We start from the raw sequence: 25,567 nt of genomic DNA, 5'->3' as shown, positions 1-25,567 counted from the left end.
ACAAGACTCTCGGCAGGGGGGAGAAGCCGATTTAAAAAATCCTCTAGCTCGCCCCCGAATACCTTACGAAATTCTTTTCGCCATTGGCGGTTGGAGCGCCGGCTCACCGACCAGTTTTGTCGAAACTTATGACACGAGGTAAGTAGGTAGGTACACCTATGCATTCACATGTCTCGCCTATCTTATACTTGACATCCTCAACGTTCATCTTGTTTTCAATAACAAATTGCATTTCGATTCTTAACGATCTTCGAGAATTAGTGAAACCGCTTGAAAGAGCGAGGCTGAAAATCGTGATTCCGCAATTTTAGAAATCTCTGAAATGCGGTAAACTGCAATAAAGCAAAACGTATTCATATTTTGAAAAACTCGACTACTTTAAACTCGTTATAAAATTGCCAAGTAGTGAATTTTTCCCCGAACGTTACGTTTCGTGAACGTTACTAACTTCAGCCTCGTTTGAAAGAAGAAGAGACCAGAGTTCAACTGCAGTTTTAAATCGGTCGAGTTTTAATCTAGAATATAAACGAAAAGCTAGATATCGCCGCTTGTTTCGTTACATAACTTGTGCAGAAAAGTAAAGATTCGATATTTTGACAACAGGGCCGACAGATGGTTCCTCTCCGTGAACACTGACGTAACACCGCGAGCTTACCACGGTCTTTGTACGTTGAACAACGTGATATACATGATCGGGGGTTTCGACGGTAACGAGCATTTCAACACCGTGCGGTGTTACGACCCGGTAACAAAGGAGTGGAGAGAACGAGCCTGCATGTATCACGCACGATGTTACGTCAGCGTATGCACACACGGTGAGACCGGAAGCCTCGGTAGACGACGCTAAATTCCTTCGTTCCAAAATCAGCGATTATTATATTGGGATTCAGGCGCACCAGCATCCGATGACGGAAAAAATCCCCTTCCCAACCGAGTGCGCAAAATTCGATTTTGCGTAGCGAAATGAATGCGCAAAATAGTAAATTTCCGCACTAGTGTGGGAATGTGCTAGTTAGAAATCGAATTTTGCGGTCTCCGTTGGGAAAGTCTGAATAACGGTAAAGTTCGTACAGCAGGTGCAACACGTGCGCATAAGTGTAGGTAGCGATACTCGAGTGACAGACTCGACTAGCAAGCGAATCACCAAAAAAATAAAAAATTTGAACCCGATACTTACAGGGGGAAAGATATACGCCTTGGGAGGCTACAACGGTAGGACACGAATGAGTTCCGGTGAACGTTACGAACCGCATAGAAATCAGTGGGAAATGATACCATCGATGCATCGTCAGCGTTCGGACGCAAGCGCTGCTGCACTTCAAGACAAAATTTATATCGTTGGTGGATTTAACGGACAGGAAGTCCTGAGCTCAGCTGAAGTATTCGACGTCGAGACCAGCCAATGGAGCTTCATTCATTCCATGACAAGTCCTCGTTCCGGTGTTTCCCTCGTCGCTTTTCGCGACAATCTTTACGCCCTCGGTGGATTCAACGGATTCACGCGTCTTAGTTCAGGTCGATATTACTCGTCATTTTCGTCATGTTATGAGATTAGGTTGAGGTGTGTTAACGAGTCGTTTGCGTCACAATTTTGCAACATATCCCGAACCTGACCATGATGAATTCTAAACTACCGATAAACACTGGAGATATTTCTGATATTCTGATAAACGTGTGGTTGTTGTGCTCCTGGCAGGCGAACGATACAATCCAAATCATTCGTCAGATTGGCACGAAGTGACGGAGATGTTCAGTCCGCGAAGCAACTTCGCCACGGTTATTCTTGACGACATGATATTCGTCATCGGCGGTTTTAATGGTAAATCATTGCAAGGCTTATCGCGTAAGATCATCATCATCGTCATCATTCGACATTCGCTCCTCGAAGTGTTTTCATGATTTTCATCCCGATGAAAGGATTTGGTGATTTTATAAACATTCGAAATAAGCAAGCAGGTGCCATTTCAGGATCAACGACGATCGCTTACGTCGAGTGTTACGACTCTGAGAGCAACGAATGGTACGACGCTTCGCCGATGAATTTGAATCGAAGTGCTTTGAGCGCCTGCGTGATCGCCGGTCTTGTGAATGCCCGGGAATATTCGTACCTGAGCAAGGCTCGAAACCTAGGACAAGGTCGGCGATTGGATAAAAAATTCGTCGATAGCTTCTTTTTTTTTTTCGTTTCGTTTAAGGGGTTATTATTATTATAAAAATTTATATACGTATTGGGGTAGCACTGAAATTTTCTATGCATATACTTGAATGTATGTACCGTTACGAGAATGAAATTTAAAAAAAAAAACTCGAAGATATAACCCCTTAACTTGAGATAAAAAATCGGAAAAGCTGAGAGTGGATTTTTAACCGTCCTGAGTTTGTTCGCGAAACCAGGTCAGGCGATGGCAAAGAATCCTGTGAAACCTGACCAAGGGGGTGAAGGACCCGGGGAAATGTATCCGGCGGTGCCAGGCGATCAAGAAGCCGGTTTCATGCCCGGTCCTCCAGGGCGCTTGATTATCGACGGAGCAATTGACGGAATAGCGGAAGGTGGCGCTCTAATTCTCGCAGACGATTTGCAGGAGGAGATGCTGCAAGAAGATGATCCTTTGGATCTCGCTCAGGAAGTAGATTAAACCGAACGACTGCCGCGTACATTTCGAACCGTAGTTGCAAGAAAATTGAAAAGAAACGATGAATTTAAAGAAGGGAAACGGAAAAAAAATAAAAACGGGATGGCAAATCGCGCATGTATCAAAATGCAACGTAGAATCGTGGCGAAAAATTATACATAGTTGATTTGCAAATTTTATCGTGATATATATATGTATTTATATATATATATATTAACCTGGTCGGTCATATATTATACATATAAAGGAGAGACGAGAATGATTTTAATACGTCTAGATTTTAAATGTCGAAGTGTTTTAATATAATGATTTAAAAAGAAGAGTTTTTAATTATTGTTGTGGATATAACGTATATAATAATAGGGATTATTAATGAAACGCTTGTGTATTGTTATTATTGAAGTGGAACGACGTGCGATATATCTTATTTGATTTCCGCATTATCCGCATTCGGAATAATTCTATTTCCAGAAAGATGGAAAAAAAAAAAAAAAAAAAAAACGACAACAACGGAGAACGTAAAAAATGAACCGGGAAAATTTTCAAATCTATATTATTAAATACACATATTGTTATATATATAATTATAGCGCGTCTATCCTGTACGTGTGTATTAAATTTTGTACAGAAATATTGTATAATCATGTAGCTACGCCAAATGAGATATATTTGCTTTGTACATTAAAATCGTCCGATATTTGAATACAATTATTCTTATACAGTGTTTCGGTGTCTGCGCGTGATGGATTGTATTTTTACATACATCGTTTGGAAAGATTGCAATCGACATCTTTAGAATGAATGTATGTTTATACGGGTATAAGGAGAAGGTAATTTTGGCACATTGCCGAGTAACAGTTTGCTTTTTGAATTGTTTTTTTATTTTTATATATTGTTTTGTGTATTCAAATCTTCGTATGATACAATAATAATTGAAAAACGAGGCTCACAAAAAACGTAGATACTAAATAATGCTTTCAAAAATTTCCAAACGTGATATTTTGTATTTTGTGCTGAATCTGTTTCTTTTTTTCGACATAAAAATACGTACGCAATTTACATATTGCGCAATGCTATTAACTGTCGAAAATTGATAGCAAAGTGTTAATTCCGTGAGTTTTTTTTTAAATGAATAATGAATTTTCAATTACATGCAAAAAAAAAAAAATCGTGCGACAGCATCAATAAACATAATATCAATGAATCAGGTAATCGTGATTGGAGAAAGAAACGATGTATCCTCCATTAATTTATTCATTTATTTATTTATTTATTTTTTTTTTTGTAATTTATTTCCACAATTTTATAAAATGGCCATGGTGCTACTAATAATAATTTTTTTATCCCTTTTTTTTTTTCTAAAACTTTCTTTGACTCCTTTCCGCGTTGTCACTGTAAATTTCCGTGTATGCAGTCACACCACGCTTCTGGGAGGGTAAAACGTTGAAAACCGAGACTACGATATGGAAAGAAAAATATACAGTTGACGAGGGGAATAAGAAAAAAAAAAAAAAATTGAGCATTTCGTCGCATATTTTATGTCTCACCGTCAGCGCCATCCATCTATTTACTAAAATTCTTAGCTTAACCAAAAATTACAGATATTGATTGCATATTATCATCATTATCGCATATTGTGTAAAGTAAAGAGTAATGAGCGTCGAAAAACAAAAATATTGTTGGTGGTATAATTTAGCGTTATTTTCTTTTCTTTTATTTCACTTCTCCGCGATATAAGCCCTCGAACTAGCTGTTGCTTAAAAACAATCTTCGTCCATTAACGTTTAACGTTTAATTGTTAAAAATTTCATTTTCACAGTGTCCTCGCCGATTATCGTTATTATACTCCTGGCAGAAAAGACACGCGGTGCGTTGAAAATATGCATCGTATGTACGGTGTAAACATACATATATTTTACACACTCACACACACGCGCTCGCCCATACTCGCGTACATACACACACGCACTCACACTCGCGTATATTCGTGTAGAATTAAATAAATAAATGGGCGAAAAGTGGACGGCTGTTTTAACAATGAATAATATATCGTGTAATAATATAGGGCGATCAGCGAAATAATATTATACATTTACATACATATACTTTATGCAATTCCTGAGCAAAGTTAAAATGTAAATAAATATATAAAGACGTTAATTGACACATGTTTTAAATTCAACACTATGAAATTAAATTCAATTGTCTTTATCGTTAGGCAATGATCATCATCGTTATATTTATTTTGTATGGCGTGATTAGATCCGAGAATACTTAAGTGGATGTGAAATAATCCCCTTTCAATTTTTTTTTTTTCTAAATTTGAAAAATCCAATCAAGTAAAAATAAAGAAGTTTCGGCTAATAAATTTCTATAAAAAAGTATATATTTTTTTTTCTTCTAATTAGGCAATTCATGTAAAGACGACTAAAGTTAAGAAAATTTCTTACGGAGACTTCGTCGTGTTGAACATTTTGAAAAATGATTGAAAGAGGTCACTTCACCGGTCAACTACTTTTGGATTTAAACCTCCATACACACATATATCATACATACATATATGTATACATATACATATACATACACGTATGTGTATATCGACTAAATTTTTATTTATTTTTTTCTCCTCTTTCGCGTGAAATTTTTCTTCGCCTCTCTTCCTCACTTAATCATCTACGGGCGAAAAATTGTATGTACATATAAAATTCTAAATACCCAATGACGATCCTATGATATAATTTTATAATATCACTATACATAAGGAAACAATGTTCGGTGACTATATACCACGTTTATGTATTTACGTGTAATTATGGATTACCAGGGTATTTATAGCCAGTCCGATGTGTTTTTTTTTCTGTTCATTTCGTTTTTTTAAACAAAAATTAGGTTCTCATCATTACCCTAATTATACATATTTAGCACGATCATTTGTATGTACAGACTCGTCGTTTTCTCATATTATTTCTATATTTTTCTTCGATTTCGTTTTCCTTTTTTTCATTATTTTTTTTTTTCTCTCTCTCTACCATCTTTATAAATAATATTTTAATTATTATTTTCAGGCATCAATGTGGAGACTTAGTATTTTAGTGTTCAGTCATATAATGTACCATCATCGTATTGGTCTCAGTGACTGTTAGTAGTTACATATCCCATCGTTAATATTCAATCCCAGCTCCGAATACATGTATACATAATTATACATACATTACGTACCTACCACGTAATTCATCTATGATCGCGGAATATTAGACGTATTTGGAAAAAAAAGTCCATACATTTATATTTAATACCCTAATAATAATAATAATAATAATAACAATAATAATATCAAATTATCTCGTTTGCTCGAGGATCTCGCGTATAGCCATTACCGGAATTATCGGTAATAATGTTAAAAACCTAAAGTGAAAAAAGTGTTGTTCTCATTTTTTCTTTCATTCTAAATTTATTCCTTTTCGTAGCTAAGAGACCGGATTCTTTATCTAAAGTACTTTAATCCGGCGACTAGTAAAAACTTTTCAATAAACAATTCCGAGTCGAGAACTGCGATGTGAGCTGCTCTTCCTATCAAAGCGTTAGCGGTCGGTGGCAAAGCGTGATGAACGTCGTACCTTACTAGACTTACGTCAAGCGTAGACATCACTGGGTACAATATGTTGTGAACCATTTCACGATACGCAGCGCCTATCGGAGGGTAAATATAATTCTTAACGTCGTACACCAATGCCAGAGATGATTTATCAATTTTATCCAGAGATTCGTTGCGAACTGTGAGACGCGCTTACCTTGATCCGTTGGATCCCTTATGGCTGCCTTGCAAAGCTCTATACGAGCCGAATGCAGAGGGACGTAACGATCCTGGGCACTACCGCACAGCAATACGTGTCTGAATAACTGCAGGTTGCTTCGCTGGCTCAAACGAAACATGAAAGAATTTCGCACGTCTACGGCGTCCTTCATCGCAAGCTGTAAAAGCGATCCTGACTTCTTCCATTTCTGCATGAACCACATACCTGTTTCGAGAACGAAGATGAAACGGATGGTTGTGTTTTTTTTTTTTTTTTTTAGAGAATTTCAATGTTCGCTTAAGGGTGGAGTACAGCTTTGACGGTCTGAAATCATATCTGTTTTTAGGAATTTCTTTTTTTCCAACGAGAATGAAAACACTTGGAGCAATCTGAGTTTCATGGCTTTATTATTTACAGTTTCAAGAATATAAGCCCTCGAGTTCGTTTTGTTATCAATTTGAATGAAAATATTTTAGAATGTTCTTGAAACTAAATAATAAAACCCTCTACCTGAAATTGTTCCGAGTGTTTTCGTTTTCTGTAAAAAAAAAAAAAAAAAAAAATCTCGTAAAGATAGATATGATTTTAGATCGTCCAAGTTTTAACCCCGCGCTCAAGTCAGATTCTGATACTAACCAGCGTTTACTAGGCCGCTTGTATTGTAAAGTGTGCCGAGATGAGGTCCGCTCAGACTGAGAAACGTGTGGAGTCGTGACAAAAGGGGGCGAAGCTGGGGCCTGGTTAGAGCGCTTCGAATGATAATGGTCCCCAGAGAATGACCGATGAAACTAACTTTGGATGGATTCAGTCCCGAGGATTCAATGTGATGAAGGATCTCCGATACCAGTCTGTCGGTCATTGTGTCAAAGTCTGAGAAGGTGTCACCCTGTGAGAAGTATCAAGAGAAGATTACACGACCATTGGTTCAAATCAACACCGCGTCAATCGAGTCGTGAAAGATATCGGTGAGTACCTGGTTCCTTTCCGACATGAGAAAGTCGAGGTGAGCTCCGGTAAGGCCCAACTCAAGATAAGTCTTGACCAGCCTGAGGTCGGCGGCGTTGCCATCGAGACCATGAACACATATTATAAGGTGAACACCTTCCGGCGAGAAGAGGCGATACTCGTCGCTGATGTGGAAGTACGGCAGTGTCGAGGCCAGCGTAGGGTAGTCACTAAGAGGCACATTGGATCTTAGAGGGTGCAGAGGCGGTAGGGTCGGGAGTTCGCCATTGCCGAGGGAATGGGCGCGTTTATGCCACCGTGTTGGAGGGCCATTTTTCTCTCTATAGGGCCGGGAAATGAAAAGAAAATGAACTTAAATTGAACGAAAAGACGAAAATACGGAACCAAAGAGACGGGGCGAACAAGTGTAGATGGTCGGGCGGGGATGAAGTTCCGAATTTGAAAAGTCGCGAAAGCGCCTAATTCCGAATTATTTGGTGCAGAGACTTGAAGTAAAGAAATCGAACTTTGAAGACGCGCCAAAGTTTCGAACATTCGGAAAGCTGACGGCTCAAAGTTCCGAAAAATAAAGTTTCGATCGAGTCGAATTCCGAAAATTAAAATATACTCACGCAGCGTAGTTTACTCGACGAGTGGGTGTAAAAAATGAGAGAAACCGTAAATCGGAATGACCAGGATTCCTAACGTAAAAATATTTTAAGTATAAAACACGAAAACCAAAAATTCACGGAATTGAAAATATTCGGAATTTCGATGTTTCGAAACCATTTGATTTTTTCACTTGAAGTTTCACCAGCAAAAAAATCGTAATTTGGCGCCTTCAGAACTTTTCAAATTCGGAATTTTAACCCCGTCACAAAATGGTGTTTCTGAATATTGAAACGAATCGGTCTTGATCGTTGTACATATATAAACACGTATTGCGTAAGTAACGATGATACAAGAAACAAAGCGAAGAAACACTGAGTCAAAATTAAAGTTGTAATCTCTTTTCTGGCCGACGTCTAACGAACTACATCTACTTGGATTGTTAATCGGGTCAATAACTGCACATAAACCGAAAAAAGTATTCGCCAAACGAATGAAAAATTTAAACACTTCGTACCTGTATATTTTCCCCGAAAATCCCATCTGCTGTTTAAATTCCTCTTTGCATTTGTTGAAATTTACGACGTTGTCCTGCGTCGATTGCAGCAGTTCTTTACCCTCCTGATAACAGTCGAAGCAGACGTCCCGACCGGCATAACTGTTGTCCCTGTCTTTAATTCTGCTCCGCTGTGGACTGCAAGGTGCTGTTTTGCACTGTTTTTGATTGGACGTAACGCTTTTCACCGTCTCGTAAACGTGGTATATGGGATTATCAATGGGCGCAGGTGGATCCTGGAATTCCTCCGGAGGCGGAGGCTCGTCCTGGAACATTTTTGGCGGCGGGAGTCTGACCTCCTCGTACGAATGTTCCCCGTTATCCTGCGCCTCGGATGAATCGGTCTCAGGTTTCGTCTTTCCGGCAATCTTAGTCAGCTTTTGCCTCAGCGCCTGACCCGAGAACTTAAGGGTCTGGTTCTCGGAACTCGAGGTATCTCCGCTGCTGACCCATCCCGAACACTCCGACGTCAAATTGCTGGAACTAGAACTGGTAGTGAGACTGCTTGGTCTCGTAGAGGGTGGACTGCTCAGAAGACTTGAAATAACCGGAAAACTAGTCTCGAAAATATCTCTGCCATCGTTAATCGGCATGCAGGGTAAAGATATGGCACTTCTGGGCACGACAACTTTCTTCTCGTCGATCGGAACGCTGGCGCATCTAAGCCGAGTCGTTGGTTTAGTCGTGGACATAGGATCTGTACTGGATGGATTTTTTTTCTTACTTTCATTGTTCATCGTCAAACTTTCCGTTTGCGATTTTTTATTCGGTTCAACTCTCAGTATTATAGTGTTGTTGTTCTCAACCTCGCAGACGTTTGAACTACCGTTGGAACTAGGAAGTTGTCGGTGTTTATGGCCGTACGGTAAGGGCGCGGGCTTTCTGGCTCTGTTGTGCCCACACTTTCTCCCGTTTTCCAAATTTTCCGCTTCCACAGCCGGCGCGGAATGCGGCCGCCTCGTATTTTCCTCACGCTGTTTACACACAGGGGATTCCATGTTTAAGGGTATCTCATAGCGTGGTTTTCGACCCCCGCTTCTCACAGGTTTCGTACTCTTCGACGTTCTGTTATCCGTATGACAATCCCTTTGCTCGTAATTATTCCGATCAATTCCTTGCTGTACAATCAATTCGTCCGATAATTTATCTACAGTTTTGTTATTAAGGCATGTCTGATGCAGTCTATGATCGTTATTAATAATTTCCTGCGGCTGATGTTGAGGCCGTAGCGTCATCTCTCTGATTCTAGTTTGCCGACCAAGAGAGCCAGGAAACGGTGAATAAACATCGTCGATACTTCTACCATTCAAATTCGACCTTCTCGCGGAATCTTCTTGGGTAAAATCACCCAAAGTTCGTGTAAAATTGTTCGCTGCAATATCACCTGCACCAGGATTGACACGTTTCGACGCCGAGTAATTTGACCTGCCGTTGGCGTGAGGTCTCCAAAACTGAAGGCTGTTCGTATGATATTTACTATACTCTTGATTGAGCTTTTTTTCCCTAGGTGTACGATCCAAAGTCTCGCTATAGGACAGTCTTGACCTAGCTTTATCGTCGACGTCTACTTTAACGTCTAACTTGTTAGCAGAAAGACCTAACGGTTTGTTTATCAATGGTTGATAAGCCGTGCCATAAATATTTCGCGATTCCGTTCCCCTGTTGGCACCACAGCCCTTCCGATTTTCCGGAGAACGCGACTTTCCGTCTTTGTCCTTGAACGTCCGGGGTGAAGACTTGTTCAGTTTGTCCGAACCGAGACGGTCAGCCAGCTGAGTCATATTCCGAGATCCCATGCTTGGGTTAGCCGGAATCGTGTGATAAAAACCTCTCGATGAAACGTGCTCATTGGCTGCAGACGACGGACGATAGCCAGGAAAATATCCATTCAACGGAAGTTCTGGGAACATGGCTGCCAGCAGGGATGTAATCGAATTCGAATCCACGTTTGAATTAACCGACGTTCCGTGTCGCTGTCCTGGAACACAAACATCGAACGAAAATCAAACGGATGATAAAATACTTGTCAAAAAACTAAACTCTGGAATTAGTTATCTTTCTCATTCACCATGGCTATGCTGATGATGCTGCTGCTGCTGCTGTTGTTGCTGCTGCTGCCTGTGCGGAGCAAGAATCTGGGTGGATTTAGCCCTGGGCAAAGTAGCTATTGGGGATATTCCTAGGGATGGATTTGGCGCCGAGCACGCCTGTTGTCTCGAGGATGGAAAGAAGAGACCACTGTAGTGAGTGCTCGATGGATGTCTGCTTCTGGAGCTTGGAACAGTGGCTGGAAGCGTACCGTTGTGGAACGGAGCCCTGTGTCGAGGTATCAGCTGGGTCGAAGCGGATCTTGGAAGGGTTTTGGAAGGCGTCGGTATCTGCGGCGGTATTACTTCCGGGCCCAGTTGATCAAGGGACTTGCTGTGCCTGGCAGGAAGTGTAGATGGTGCCAAAACCACCCTCCCATGCACCGATCCCATGTTTGATTGAGCGACGCTCTCGCTTCTTGGTGACCAAACATCCGTCGTACGTTTCTCGAGTATAGCTGCGATCCCACAGCTACAGTCGTCCATGCTTGGGACTGAGGAACGATTGGACAGATCGTTACACGCCTATTTGGTAGAAATAAGGAACAAGGTTGGACAAGTCATATCTTGGCTTTACGCACCGCTGTTCCGATGTCTATGCTGCATGTCGGCGTACTGGTCCTCGAAAATCAGAGGAAGAGAGTGAAAATCTCCGTCCAATTCGAGGCAGTGAACTGGGAGTGGAGGCAGAGCTGCGAGGTAACGAGACCTGCGAGCTGCCTCGCTAACTGCTTGGTACGATTGGTAATTGGCGTCGTAGCACCCAGCTGCGGACGTTCGGGGATTTCCCAATACGAAAAAACCTTCTGCGAATCTGTTCACCTAAATTTTAGTGAATCATTCAGGTTCCTCTAAGATAAACTGATATCGACGAGTAGAAAAATTTTTCTAGTGTATCACGAATGTAAGGTAAGAATCGGTGAAAAAAAAATCTCTTTTGTCAAATGGTCATTATTTTCTTTTTTACGAACGGCATCAAGGATCCAGCGTAATTAACATACTCTTAACTGATGGTGGATGTGAGCCAAATGTTCGTGGACGGCCTGGCGGCCCGAGAATGCCTCAAGGAAATGCTGCCACAATACGATATTTTGAGCACAAAGCTGCGCTATGTCCGCTTCTTCCGTCGTCATCATCTGAAAATGTGTTATGAAAAGCTGATTATTACGATGAGTAGTAACGGAACGTCATAAGTGGATTCGCAATTGTCGGTGATTTTATCTTTTGGGAAAACCGATGGGTTAATCACTCATTGATTTGATGTACGCCTGATTTCAACGTATTTTAAAATATTTCAAGAAATTTCAGATGGTTTTGGAAGACTTCAAGTGATTTCACAAGATTTCCGGAAAAATGTACACCAGATTTCACGGGTGATTTCACCTCTCGGGAAAAACCAAAGTCATGTGGTAAAAAATTCGACAGTTTGAACCTTGGTGATTTCTTTGTGAGTATTTTGAGCTAATTCGAGAGCTCTTTGCTGCCAGGAAGGAAGAAGACGAGCGAGATCTGCCATTTCGACTAACAGTGATTCTCGGGCTGTCAGGAGGAGGCGTATTACTTCCTGTTGCACCAGTTGAGCATGGTGTATTCTCGTCGCCGAACCGACGCATCTTGTGGTGTGTTCCTGTCAACGTCGATGGGGAAATTTAGCGACTGGCAATTTTCACGAGACAACAAGGTATTGATTAAAAACTCACGATATTTCCAAACAAAATTTTGCTCTCTTCGCTTCCGGTCGTTTGCTTGAACTGCAGCCAAGGTTTTCCGCCACGTGGAGCGCTGAAATGAACAAATCATTCAATGAAGTATCAGAATGTTTCGATATTTGCAGTCTTCAAGCGTTGTTAAAAAAGGCTTACCAACTCTGTACGTAATGGAGGATGCTTTTTCTGCGGGGGAAATTTTCAGTGATGAAAACAATAAAATTTTACACGATAAACTTTATAATATAATTTATAAATTCACTGTCTGTCAAGGTTTCGACAAATTTCTGATAGTTAATGATTGAAAAGATTTTTTTTTTTTTTTTTTCTCAGTCATAATATCACCAATACTAACTTTATGTAGGGCTGGTGCAGAGCAACGAGGCATACGTGAATGGTTATGGAAACCGCTGCCAGATGAAAATAATCAAAGAGTACGGGCAGGTGGTAGTGAAGTCCTTTTGTTGGTGTAAAGTTCAGCTGCAGAGCTCTGAAAGTACATAGATGGAAATAGAAGGTGAACCAGTGAATTATCAACGTGTTATAACGGTTATAGAGGTGCATCGGAGAACTTGGAACTATTCGCTAAACTCATTTCATACCGCAATGCCCAGTTCAACGAGTAACGAGTTAGAAAGCACTTAACGATGGTCGTTCATACTTTAACTTTTTTTTCATTTCTCCAACTTCACACTCGAAAAATTTGTGACGAAAAGAATTGTCGTAAAACCTGGAGGAGGTAGGAAAATATTTAGAGATCGCTTACCAATTATCGTAATATTATTTATTTATTTTTACGTGTACATCTATCTCCTGCAAGTTTTACAACTGTTTTTTTTTTCCTCAGTATTGGTCTCAAATTTTTCGACTGGTAGATTAAAAAAAAAAAAAAAAGAATGGTCAAAAATGAACCACCCTAACGTACATGCGAGCATATCTTAATATATATAAATCTCGTGTCACGATGTTTGTCCTCAATGGACTCCTAAACCACTTAACCGATTATAATAAAATACGCACACCATGTGCAGTTCGATCCAACTTGAGAGATAGGATAGTTTAAATCTCAAATTATAGTCGCAATTTTATTTTATTGCTAATTAATTGTCTGTTATTATTTGACAGTCACAATTATCTGTTAACTCCAAATGATTCTAACAGATGTCGATACCTTTCGACTGGGTTGAGTAAGTAATCAATAGATGGCGCTGCTATGGTAAATCTACGAACGTGTCATACCTATAAGCTACACTAGCAACCCATCCCGGCTTCGCACGGGCATATAATAATATAATAAAAGAAAATACACAATGTTTACAGTGAGTTTCTAGAAAAATAACATTTATATTATTACTTAATATTATTATATGCCCGTGCGAAGCCGGGATGGGCTGCTAGTATATATATATAATACATATCCACATGCCTCGACGAGACGCAAGTCATATTGCCAGGTTGAGTCGGCTCGCTGAACCATAACTCGATACCAAGATTGAAATGTGTCCGAGAAAGAGTTTCCTCGATTCTGTGACTATGGACGAGCACGTGTGCCCGGAACAATACCGAAGTACCCAGTGTCACTTCTTCGTTGCGGTAAAGAATCTGGAATCTCTTGCTGGTACCCGGCTCTTCGAGGGAATCTGTCGGGGCGAGAAGGGAAATTAAATTCATTAAGGCAAGAATCGAGACGTTATCAAATATGAAATCCTCGAAACTCACGGTTACGCAATTGGTTCACTTCGACTTTGACCGGAAGCTTGGGCGATACTCTCAAAGCAGTTCGTATCTGGTAGTACCTGACGTGACAAAGATGGTAAAGTGGAACGATGACTTATTTTCTCACCATACTGAAGTTAGTAAAGTTAATCTGACGATACATCGAAACTGAAATTATTGTTGTAGAAAATTTACAACGACTTTAAAACAGTCTAACTTCCAAAATCTGAATACATTTTGCCTTTTACTTAAGAATATATAACCTACTCAATCAAAAGACGAATCGTTGCAGTAACTTTACCAACTTCACTCTCTTGTCTCTCTCCTTCTCTCCTCGCGTTTTCTCTTTCGCATGATGAAACAAAGAGAGTGATAAAATTTTTGCTCACCCACGCTGGAACAGATCGACATTGTAGAATTTGCACAGTTCGAGGGAGAACTCGAGTGTCGCCTGTAGATCGCTCATCTCTTAGCGCGCAAACCAGGCCGCGCCTTCAAAATCGGCGTCGCGACCTCGACTATAACATCACTGCAAGTTATTGGCTCGTAGCAGGTGTATCGCTGCAGTCCTCTTTGCCGTGGATTATACTCGGATAACTTATGTGCGCGCATTCTTTACTCGATACTCCTAATGCACCGAATCCGTCACTCGAGTCTTCCATTTTTCCAAACTCCCTGACCCAATAGTCACCTGAAATACGTAATCGCATCATTCGCATAGTCGGAAATTTAAACAGGGACCTGTGAAGTGTTTTTTCTATTTTTTCTCTTACTTTTTCTTTACTCAGTTATTCGAACAACGAAAACTAGGTTAACATCAGTGTCGTATGTTTCACTCTACTCCTGTTTTATTGTTCAATATCACGTCTAGAATACTTTTGACTTAACATACGTCGATCCAGAAAATTTTTCTCAAGTTATATTCTTTGTAGATAAATTAATTTTATTGATCTGTAGTGCGGCTGGAGCAACGAATTTTTCTAAAAAAAAAAAAAGGTATCTAGTTTGACGAATAGTTTTCCGTCAAGAGAAAAAATACAGTCTGTAACTACGTTAGTAACAGGTGCGTACGTAACAATGTCCTATCGGAATATACGATGCCTTGGAAGAAGAAACGAATAATTTGGCACGTGCGGAGCTTGCGAGCACACGATTCTGACCTTTTAAAAAAAAAAAAACAAATAAAAAAAAAAGAAACGAATAGCTTTCGATCCGTCCAAGCTTGCGGCGGGGTCGCGTCGATGCCATTTCGCCAGGGTCAAAAGTTTCCCGGTTTAACTTTTACTACGCCAGCATTTACGGCTGGCTGTCTACGGTCCTCTACTACTTGCACGAAGTAGAGCTTGTATTATAGGTATGTTACACATCCAGATCCAAGTATCAGACTTGGAAATAATTTCGCGTTTATTCGATCGCTGAAGTGCCGGATGTGTAATATGTTTTTTATACGTGGTGAAAAATTTTTTCGTATTATTTATTTATTTACTTACGGATCTCCGGATCGTTGTTTTTATCGTCATTTTTTTTTTTTTTTTTTTTCTTCAGCCGCAATTTATGATACTTGACGAGAAATCATTCACGTTCGTCACTAATTTATTCTCTCTGTTTAATGCTCGTCTGTTTATAATACGTGAATAATAATTGCGAAGCGTAGCACGAATCTTTTATTTTTTTTACGAGCGTTACACTTTTGTAACATTATTATCATTTATCACCTTTAAGCCTGGTATTATTTCACACACGAATCTTCATCCACAGATTCGCATACTCGAAATATTGTACGATCACTTTTCCCTTGTGTTATTATTCACTCGGCGATGAATTATCCTTCAAATTATATCAATCGTTTCGATCGTGAATTAATTATTATACTTGCTGTCCGCAGGCCGAATTAAATCGTCCCTCCTGCTTCTGCTTCTGACTGATGATTATTATCAATCGCATGAGCGAATCTCATATCGAGACCCCAGACAATTTCTGCACAGCCCCTCGGCGCAACACGATCTATTTTCTATTTAGAATAAAACTATTTTCGAACATATACGTAGAGGGGGGTGAGGGTGGGGATGGGGGATGGAGGGGGGGAATTGACCCCTTTACATCCCTGAATATTCTTAATTCGAGGCATTGCCGGAGGTATAATATAACAACACGAGCACATCTCGATCATCGTCGATCACTTTCCCCAAATCAAAATCGTTTCGCCATCGAAAATATATCTCGGTATAATCGTTTGAAAGGTCATAATTGTTCGGAACGAAGAAATAAAATAAAAAGAAAAGAAGAAAGATTTCAAATGATATTATTTCCGTACAACACAGAGACTTATTTCCACCCTGTCAATTTTCAGTTTATCAAAACACACTCTTCTGTAAATACGACAATGTAATCTATACAGATTACGTACCGGAGTATCCGATCGAGTATTATTCTACCTGCGTGCAGACACAACACCGCAGATAACGTACCACGTACTTGGAATTAACGCAAGGTGTACGTTGCAGGTGACACGCGTCACTCTGTAATCCACGCCCGTTGTGCGTGCACGTAGTAACATTGTTACATCAACAATGTATTTACAAGCCGCGATGTGGATGTAAATATTTGAGGTATGTACCTAAACACGATTATACGTTGCAGCCGTGTGTGTTAGCCAGTGCGAGGGGGATATCCGCGCTTGCGTGTGCTTTTGCGATGCTCTTGACGCGAGTCGTTTGCAAGCCGCGATTCCGAGGAGCGAATTTTAACGAAGACGTAGCCACGGATTGATTCATGGAGAGCGAGGAAGGCGAGGTTGTCTCTTTGTGCGAAAAGTAATCCCTCCGCGAGTAAACAATCCGCAAGGTTCAAAGGCCCTAGAACCGCAAAGCTCGAGAGCTTGCAGCCTCGCGATTTAGACAATACCTACATTGATTTCGGAACGAGTACCGACGACCACCACACCTTCGCTCTATACCTATAACCACACGCGTTCGACTATCACGTCACGCTACGTCGGTTCGCGGCTGGCCGCCGACGACTGCCGAACGTATCGCTGAGCTAGTCGCGAGTTGCCGGAGCTTGCAAGCTCACCGGCTCAAGCGCAGCCCGCGGCGACACCCTGCAAGCACCTCCTACGCTCTCGTCTATCCCATCCCTGTGACTGAAAATTTTCACCATTTGAATCGTGAAATTTTTTGAAAAAAATCACCGTGTCGCTTATCTTTTAAATACTCGATGAAATACAGTTTGAGAAAAATCGCGTAATAAAACTATTACGAAAGCACGAGTCGTCGAATACGATACTTGAAAAAGATTTTTCACGAAGCGTGTCCGATGATTCGTGTGATTATAATTTATTACCTGATTTCTTATGTATTTTAGTAAATCTACAAAGTAAAGCATGTATCAAATTACAAGCTGGATTATTTCAAATCACATTATCATTCGCGCGCGTCAACATTTTTAGCAGGGATTCAGTCACACGTTTGTCAACTTAATATTTTTGCCTCAATCTTCTGAGATTTTCGGGACTAACTGATCACGAGTCTGTGTTCAGAATTTGATCATTTCTAAGTCCAAGATGTCGGATCCAAGATGACGGATTTAAAATCGATAAAGATCGATAAAAATTCTATGATTCTAGCCGAAACTTGATACTCGGGGGGCTTTTCGGTATTACACGGTAAGTAACGAAGATCACTTGAGGTTGTAAATAAACTACGACAAGTCTACGACATGGAAATTTTTTACATGGAAAGCTGAGCATCCCGCCGTGACTGTGAAATTTCTACAGGCAGCTGGGCAGTTTCGCAAAAAGCTTGTCCGAACGAACGCGGCTTAAACTATTCAAACGAACCACTTCAGGTTCCTACCCCCGGCTTCTTTTCTCCCCTGCATCCCCTTCAGTTCCTGCCTCGTGGAATCGGACAAAGGAATTACGTCACGAACTTTGCGTAGACGATTCATCGTTGATGCAGCTTGCAGCTATGCCTGGATTCAGGGTTGCTTTATACGATACAGTGCAAGAAAAAATGAGGGCTTAACGGTACACGTTACGTATAGTTATACGTTACATCTATACACGCACGTCGTACGCATAGGATACATTTATTCGTACACCTGGCGGTGAACGAGTTACAAAAATAACCTCGCCAACGGTTAAACGTCCTCGACGAGTAAAAGCTCCGCGGTACCGCGCCGCAATCGCACGTCACGAGTTTCGCGCACGCGTGTGCGTGCAGAATCGGGTACGCGTTGGCACGTGAAGATGTGTGCTTGTGTGTGTGCGTGTGTGTGTGTGTGGTTGGTTGTTTTCCGTGTCTCGAGTCCCCACCACGCCCCAATTTTTAGCGACCCCGGACCTCGCAGGGTGCAGCAGTACGGAACGTATTACGGCAGGAAGCCGAAAGCTCGACGCGATTCTCATCCCGAATATATCTATATGTATATAGGTATATATGTATACCTATGTATATGTATACGCAAAACTTGAACACGTTTACACGCTTGCTGTTATACATGCGCACACACACACAAACACACGCACAAGCAGCTCGGCGAAAATAGGGCGGAGCCTTTCGGGACAAGGGTGAGTCCGTCGGATCGCCAAGAAGGTTCGAAGGGGGTGGGGGGTTTATGGAGGGGGTAGGAGGTGAAAGTACGCGATTACGGAAAAAGCACTCGTTCTAAATGGTTCGCGGTGCAGGGCGGATGCCCGGCTGTAACACCGGTCTCTGACACGTAACCAGGTTGAACCTGTATAATGTGTGTATATTGTATATGAATGTATGGGGGTTGCGTCTATTTGGAAGGTATGTAGGGACGGTACAGGTATAGGTACATACATTTCCGACATACGTAGTAGGTACTTGGATTATTTATATCGGTGGCCGTACACCGTTTTCGAATAAGTTACAAAGAGTTAAATACGTTGAAAAATTCAATTTCGTGTACGTACAATTGTATACCTATTGAATTTTGAGAGTAACGAAAAAATATTTTTTAATGGATTTAAAAATTTTTTTCATACATGTGTGTATAATAAATTAATTATTTTATTCAAAGTTTAAGCATGTAACGATATAATGTTTGAGAGAGGTTTCATCGGAAAATTTTGAAAATTCAACCGTTGGAAACTGGTTTTTGGAAAGCCCTTGGAAAAAATATCCTCGCGGTGGTCGGGATAATTTATGATAGCTTTGTATGAAATCGAAAAAACAAATATTATCTCCTAGTAGGTGAATATGGCTCGTGATTGAACGAAGAATGTTTTAAAAAATTGATACTTGAATTTTTGACAAAGTTGTATGCGAAACAGTACGATTTTCGATAAAATCTAGACCATGTATTGTCTTGTGAAGTAAGTTGTTAATCAATCGAGAAAAATAAGAAAAAAAAAAAAACTCCATATATAGCAGATAGTTGTTTCAGAACCATGGCTAAATTTTTACTCTTTTAATCATGCAATAATAACGTAAATAATTATTCTTGTAACTCTTTACGTACTATTCTCGGTGTAAAGCTGTTTTTAAGGGTGCAGAGGTACGTTTTTATATTAAATTGTATATTGGGTACACGCTAGCAATCATTGCATGATAGAAAAAAATTTTAAAAATCCAATTAACGCGAAAGATCAACGCGGTAGCCAATTTTCTGTTTTTTTTTTTTTAAATTTCTTAATAGCGCAGTTTCTATTATATAATCTTGTGGGGGGGGGGGGGGGGGGGAAATCTTGTTCACATATGAATCTTTTCATTACAGCTGTTATATCCTAATTGTTTATTACTAGTGCGGCTCATCATTCTCTGCAAGATTTTATCTATTATCATGAAAGTAGACATTAATAGTCACTCGTAATACGTTTTCAAGCATCGTGATGGGTGTTCAATAATAGTTTAGTCTCAAGATGGAACTATCTAATAATACCTACTATAAACCTGAAACTGAAACAAATTTTCGATGTCCGATTACAATTATGCGGTTAACGATCTGCAGCCGTGTCTCCTTCTTTTTCTCGTATAGTTTTTATGACATAAGATACTTCGGAGTAACCTGCAACGGATAAATTATGTAGACTCTGAAAAAAGGTCGTCGTCGTTTCGGTGAAAATTTATTATTAACGCCGAAACCGCGCGTTCGCGCATCCGTATAGCTCAAAGCTGTAAAACAGTACGGAAAATGTAACGTCGGAGTGAAAAAAATACCGTTAAAATTTCCCCAATGTTATCGAGGCATAACTCTGGAACGACCTGATTGTGAATATTAATCGCTGAGCTCAGCTCCGTGGGTGCAGCACTCGAAACAGTGAAGAGCATCGGGATGCAAGCCGCCCTCAGTAGTCGAACCGAGGTGCTGGTCAGACGCGCAAAGTACTTGAACAGGCCGTTAGAACTCTTGAGGGGATTTTTGGAAAGTCGATTTTTCTTTATTTCATTTTCGTAATGTCCTGCATACATTCGAGTATATGCGAAGAAAATTTCAACGAGCTTTTACCAAATTCGGCTTTCGACAATCATCAATTTTTAACGAACGAGTACAAGAAATTATTTATTTTTCAAAATTTACGTCGTCTATTGATTCGTAAGAATCATTTATGGTACATACGATACAAATTCATAAAAAAAATTTGCACTTGGGTTGAAAAACCCGCAACAAAGTTATAATATTCGTTTATAAAAATAGTTTATTTTTTATTGAACACACTTAATTCTAGTACGGTTACACATTACAGGGGTGAACAAATATATTCTATGCATCTATACTTCAGACTTAGAATTAGTTTGTATACATCATAGGTAAAATTATCTAAAGACGCGATGACAGAGAAATTCCATCATTCCCAATTATTCAAATAGGTAATTATAAAATCAGTCATAAAAATAAATTGCAATATTCAATAATACTGCCTAATTTTTCAACTGAACACTTTCGTAAGCTGCAGTTTTATACCCAAAAGTGAGCATTTTTCCATCTCTTATTAGAAATATGTTTTATCAGTACAATATAGAATCTAGAATTCGATACTTATCAGCGAACGTGTAAAATTTCGATTTGCAGTGTATTCTCACTTGTATCGATAAAATTAAAAGTGAAGCGAAGAAAACGAGAAATAGCCAATCGTTCCAGGCCAAAAAAAAAAAAAAAAAACAACTGCAGATTGTAACAAACTTTTAATGTTATACCTGATTAATTTGAAAATGGAACGCCTATTTTTCGGCTTCTAACCACACGTCGCCAGGCCAATCGGAGCCTGTGTATTCTCGTGATTATCCCTCGCCAGCTTTTTCTTCACGTGCTGCACCTCTTGATCCATCGCGTAATTGTCTTTGAAGGTACGACGCAGGGCTTGCGGCTCAGGAATGCAGGCTTCGTAAGGATGCGCTCCGTTCTCTATTACCCAAATGCTGCCGTGTTCGCCGCTACACATAATAGACATCAAGCCCTTTGCCACAGCGAACGGCCTGCGACGAAGGAATTAATGAAAGATTGCCAATTATTTCTCTCAGATATAAGAAAATCTTTCGTGCTCGGTGGGGAAGGTGGAGAAGCAACGAAATTTGTGGATACAGATTATTTTACCGACACTCAGCGAAGATGCAAACCTTTTTCTAGAACGATTGATAACGTCGGACAGCTAAGTGACCCGATTATCGGTAAAGTCAATCAGAGTGAAACCACCGGATATTATTACGAGTAGTTTAGAAAAACTCACGTTTGTATCGGAAGCTGTTCAAGATTTTTTACAAAATCTGCCTTCATCACCCTTGAAAGAAGCTTATTCGGACCGTCGATTGTAAGAGCTGTCTCTGTGAGTCCTGGACACAGAGTTATGATGCGAATGCCCTTTTTCTCGAACTGATGCGAAGTCTGGAAGGAAGGAAATTGAGCACTGTATTCGCGAATAAATCGATCAGGCAGACTTATTGTTAAACCACTCAAATTCCTCTCACCCCCAGAGCCTTCGAGAAGCCGATGGTCGCCCATTTGGTCGCTGTGTATATTGGCAGCTGGGCACTCGTCTCGCTGTTGCAATGCTGTGCTACGTTTATCAAGACACCTCCACGACCACCCTTGTCCATTGCCATGTGCTCGATGGCAAGAAGCGCGCAGGAAACGTTTCCATTCTACAAGATCATCAATGTTTTGACGTAAATTTCGTGGCAGCAGAAATTGTTCATATTTCTTCGTGTCATAGCGATTAAAAAAACAAGTATGGTAAATAATCTTTGATATTAATCGATGATCCTTAATTTTATCGTCAATTATCACTTGTTGATATTCCTTTCGCCTTTTAGTAACACTATCTTTCAATATACGGTGTATTAAAAATAGAGAAAACACTTTTTTTCGACAATTCTGTGAGTCTTGGAATACAACTAACACCCGTTGTATCATTATCATCATTATATATGTATGTATACTTGGCAAGCGGGCTTTGCCAATAACTATAACCTGACAATGAGCCGAAAATAAATTCGCCTATTACACGCGTGTTGGCTCACGGACTATGATATTGTCTACATGTACGATAGGAGAGGGAGATCATTAAACTCATTCCCAGTTCAATAATCAGCCAGCTATGCATAATATTGTTACATTATATTTGCTCTGCACTTTGGCCAAGATAATATTGTATACATATAATCTTCTCGTTGATTCATTTTATATATTATACCGCCATTATTTATTCTTATAAGAGCTTGTGCGAAAGGAAGAATATTTTCAATAGAAAAAACAGAAAATTTCGCAATAATTCGTATGCGATAATTTTTAATTTTTTCTTCGACATCATTCTGGTCTATTTGATATTTATATAAGCTATATTTACTGCTTATCTCTTTTTTTCCTTTTTTTTTTCTTTCCATTATCATTCTACCACGCACTAATACAGGTATAATTTTTTGAAACGAACTTACGATGTTAACAGCGATTTCCCTCTCCCATCTTCTCTCGTCAAGAATACCAGCGTTGTTTATAACGATATCAATACCGTCCATGGCTTCGGAAGATTTTTTAAACGCATCTGTCAATCATAATGATCAATTGAACGAGTTAAATTGTTCTTTTTTTTTTTTTTTTATCAAATCGATGCTTGACCTCTGAGATGAATAATTCGTAAAAAGTTGGAGTAACAAATGAATATTTGATTCTCCCTTTTATGACTTCTCAAATAATTTCGTCGAATATTTATCAACAAATACTAATATCTGTACATGCATATACATATATATCAGCTGACATGTTACATAAATATAAGTGTGTACAACAACACGTCCGTATCACTCACCGATCATTTCTTCATGTTTGGTAACGTCTGCGCGAATGTAAGTAGCTTTTTCATAACCGGCCGTTTTGTTTATCGCCGACGCTGACATTTGTCCCTTGACGTTGTCGACGTCGATTATCGTTACCTTCTAAAGTATAAATTTACACGCACACAATTTAGGTATATTTCTTTTGCAATAATTATCTTTCATCAGCGTGAGTATAAAATTGCTTAATTAATTGTAATAATTTTCAATAGCAGTTACACTCACGTTTATATCGTGTTGCAAAAAGACTTTTACAAAAGCCGATCCTAGACCGTTGGCACCTCCGGTGACGAGGACGTTTTTACCGGAAACCACGCTGTTTATCTCTTCCTTTTCCTTGGCTCGTTCGGTAGCTGACATTCGTCGTAGCTGCGGTATCTGTTCGACCAGATCGACCTCCAGTTCTGCATTTAAACGAGTAATTTTTCATTTATACAATACGAAATTTTAAGTCTTGTGCGTTTAATAATATCCAGCACGATGCGCAACGTATCGTTTGTTATTAATGAGAGATAATTTTACCAACTGATGCAGTGCGCAGAGATAACACGGATTTATAATTCAGATGAAAAAATATTCACATTTACGAATTAAGTTGTAAAATTGCCTCTATATATATATATATATATATATATATATATATATACATGTCATAAAAATTTGTCAACGTGTTCTATCTTCAATCATCGCGTATATATATCGTCGCCACCTTTGAACCATCTCATCGGCTTTATCATACGTCACCGTCATCAATTTATTTGTTTACATATGAATATGTTAGACCAGCTCAAGTTGTGTGTATATTATATGGGACGTTACACGTCAACTCGACCAATGCAGACTTTCCATCACCATTCACGATTTGCTTCAGGATTTTTCGTACGATTCTCCGATCTGAAAATAATACTCCTGAATTTTTTCCACAATTTTTACTACAGCCGTTAATTTTTTATGATTGTTAAAACCTATCCGATGATGGCATTTTTTTAAATCTCAAAAATATTATTTTGCAATCCGATTATTCTGACATCGGTCAGTGATGAAGCGTTTTTTTTTTTTGAGCTTTTTTAGCACTTTCAACATCTTGAAGAAACAAAACACCATGTTTGAAGGTTCCGAAAATACTCGAAAAATTACCAAAAATTCTGTATTCTTGCGACAAAAGATTCAGGGTTGAATAATCATAATGAAACTAACGGTTGTTGGAAAAAAATTGAAAAATTCAGAAGTGCTTTTTTTAATACTGAGAATGGTATAAAAAAAATCCTGAAGCAAATTAAAAATCATTGGTTCGAGGTGACATGGAATGCCCCGTATACGTGTTTATTTTAAAGAAATCGCCTTTGGTAGATTTGTTCGAAATTCAAGTAATTCCACCAACATACGAATATAAACTTACAATCGTCAAACATCAAACTGTATAATAGAAGGAATTATTCGAAAAAGTGTATTTTTTGCGAAATATTATAATGCAAATGGGACGACGTATTTCGCTAAAATCTCCATCAAAATCACTTAGTCTACAATCGCAGAATGACGTAATTTCTTTCTTCGTTCATAAAGGCTTGATCAAATTTTTAAGAATTTCTTTTCGCGTAGTATACAAATAAAATAATCGTCAGAGAGTATTTTTACGAATTTTTCACTACATATTTTCAGCTCACTGATTTGTATATCGTACTCCAAGCAGTATTTTTTACGATAGACAATTTAATAAATTTACATAACAATTCATAATATCCTCGCTTTAAACATACGATTAATTTACAAACATCGGCTTTATTGGAGAAATATAATCGGTATACTTAATTGAAATCTATGTTGTCTTTTTTTTTTGAATCGACAAATTCACGTACTAATCATGTTTCCGTAGATTTTGGTATTCCAAAAACTCGTCTACAAAGTATCGACGATCGATTCCGCAAATAGAAACCCGGAGAAAATCGTGCAGCTCACTTGATTCACTCTACGATTTATAAACCGATCTGCCTTTCCTTATATTTCATCGTCGTATTTATACATACCGAAGTAAACGCGATTATCTTCGTTTTTAGTTTATACTATCATTTTGTTGTGAACATGCATATTATTATACAGAGTGCGCGCGCAATATTTACATGCATACATATATATATATATTGACATCTATAACGTTACAACTTACATATGTGTATGTATTAATAATCGCCCACTGACCGCAGTCGCGTTCTTCGGTGTCAAAGTGCGCG

At 39.3% G+C, this 25,567-nt stretch overlaps 4 protein-coding genes across 16 annotated transcripts in view; 2 read left to right on the top strand and 2 right to left on the bottom strand.

Moving 5' to 3' along the window:
- The window catches only part of LOC124309567 (beta-1,3-glucan-binding protein 1-like), a 35,387-nt gene that overhangs the window by 2,217 nt on the left and 7,603 nt on the right, over positions 1–25,567 (top strand). The gene's annotated exons all lie outside the window — the stretch shown is intronic.
- Positions 114–1,855, top strand: LOC124309570 (kelch-like protein 10). Its single transcript, XM_046773296.1, has 2 exons — positions 114–815; positions 1,180–1,855. Exons 1-2 carry the CDS (start codon positions 689–691, stop codon positions 1,611–1,613), a joined length of 561 nt encoding a protein of 186 aa, XP_046629252.1. The 5' UTR covers positions 114–688; the 3' UTR covers positions 1,614–1,855.
- On the bottom strand, positions 5,585–17,061 carry LOC124309565 (protein FAM135A). 12 transcript variants are annotated; one of them, XM_046773274.1, is made up of 17 exons: positions 16,955–17,061; positions 15,537–16,057; positions 14,436–14,737; positions 14,050–14,126; positions 13,757–13,970; positions 12,686–12,820; positions 12,487–12,516; positions 12,325–12,406; positions 12,057–12,251; positions 11,626–11,760; positions 11,206–11,446; positions 10,606–11,118; positions 8,499–10,515; positions 7,401–7,713; positions 7,064–7,313; positions 6,425–6,652; positions 5,585–6,323 (listed from the first exon to the last, which is right to left on the bottom strand). In XM_046773274.1, the coding sequence occupies exons 3-17, from the start codon at positions 14,510–14,512 to the stop codon at positions 6,118–6,120; spliced, it is 4,713 nt and encodes a 1,570-aa protein (XP_046629230.1). In that variant the 5' UTR covers positions 14,513–14,737; positions 15,537–16,057; positions 16,955–17,061; the 3' UTR covers positions 5,585–6,117. The 12 variants fall into 12 exon arrangements, with proteins under 12 accessions (XP_046629230.1, XP_046629235.1, XP_046629234.1 ...); XM_046773279.1 differs by having other exon boundaries at positions 16,951–17,058; XM_046773278.1 differs by having other exon boundaries at positions 15,537–16,072; positions 16,951–17,056.
- On the bottom strand, positions 20,693–25,335 carry LOC124309569 (15-hydroxyprostaglandin dehydrogenase [NAD(+)]-like). Of its 2 annotated transcripts, none has more exons than XM_046773294.1 (7): positions 25,196–25,335; positions 23,565–23,743; positions 23,315–23,441; positions 22,944–23,050; positions 21,978–22,151; positions 21,740–21,894; positions 20,693–21,488 (listed from the first exon to the last, which is right to left on the bottom strand). In XM_046773294.1, exons 1-7 carry the CDS (start codon positions 25,200–25,202, stop codon positions 21,248–21,250), a joined length of 990 nt encoding a protein of 329 aa, XP_046629250.1. In that variant the 5' UTR covers positions 25,203–25,335; the 3' UTR covers positions 20,693–21,247. The 2 variants fall into 2 exon arrangements, with proteins under 2 accessions (XP_046629250.1, XP_046629251.1); XM_046773295.1 differs by having other exon boundaries at positions 20,693–21,446.

The sequence above is a fragment of the Neodiprion virginianus genome, chromosome 7 (assembly GCF_021901495.1).
Source record: "Neodiprion virginianus isolate iyNeoVirg1 chromosome 7, iyNeoVirg1.1, whole genome shotgun sequence".
Classification (NCBI taxonomy): domain Eukaryota; kingdom Metazoa; phylum Arthropoda; class Insecta; order Hymenoptera; family Diprionidae; genus Neodiprion; species Neodiprion virginianus.
This window is presented reverse-complemented; position numbering and strand designations above follow the sequence as displayed.

Excerpts from the sequence above, each read along its gene's own strand:
- LOC124309569 (XM_046773294.1), bottom strand. Across the intron at positions 21,895-21,977 it reads GCTTCTCGAAGGCTCTGGGG|ACTTCGCATCAGTTCGAGAA; the intron begins GTGAGAGGAATT and ends CCTTCCTTCCAG. Across the intron at positions 21,489-21,739 it reads GAACAGCTTCCGATACAAAC|GCCGTTCGCTGTGGCAAAGG; the intron begins GTGAGTTTTTCT and ends CCTTCGTCGCAG.
- LOC124309565 (XM_046773274.1), bottom strand. The coding sequence starts at position 14,512 with ATGAGCGATCTACAGGCGACACTCGAGTTCTCCCTCGAACTGTGCAAA. Across the intron at positions 12,407-12,486 it reads CTCCATTACGTACAGAGTTG|CGCTCCACGTGGCGGAAAAC; the intron begins GTAAGCCTTTTT and ends TGTTCATTTCAG. Across the intron at positions 11,447-11,625 it reads ACATCCACCATCAGTTAAGA|GTGAACAGATTCGCAGAAGG; the intron begins GTATGTTAATTA and ends ACTAAAATTTAG.
- LOC124309570 (XM_046773296.1), top strand. The coding sequence starts at position 689 with ATGATCGGGGGTTTCGACGGTAACGAGCATTTCAACACCGTGCGGTGT. Across the intron at positions 816-1,179 it reads CGTCAGCGTATGCACACACG|GGGGAAAGATATACGCCTTG; the intron begins GTGAGACCGGAA and ends CGATACTTACAG.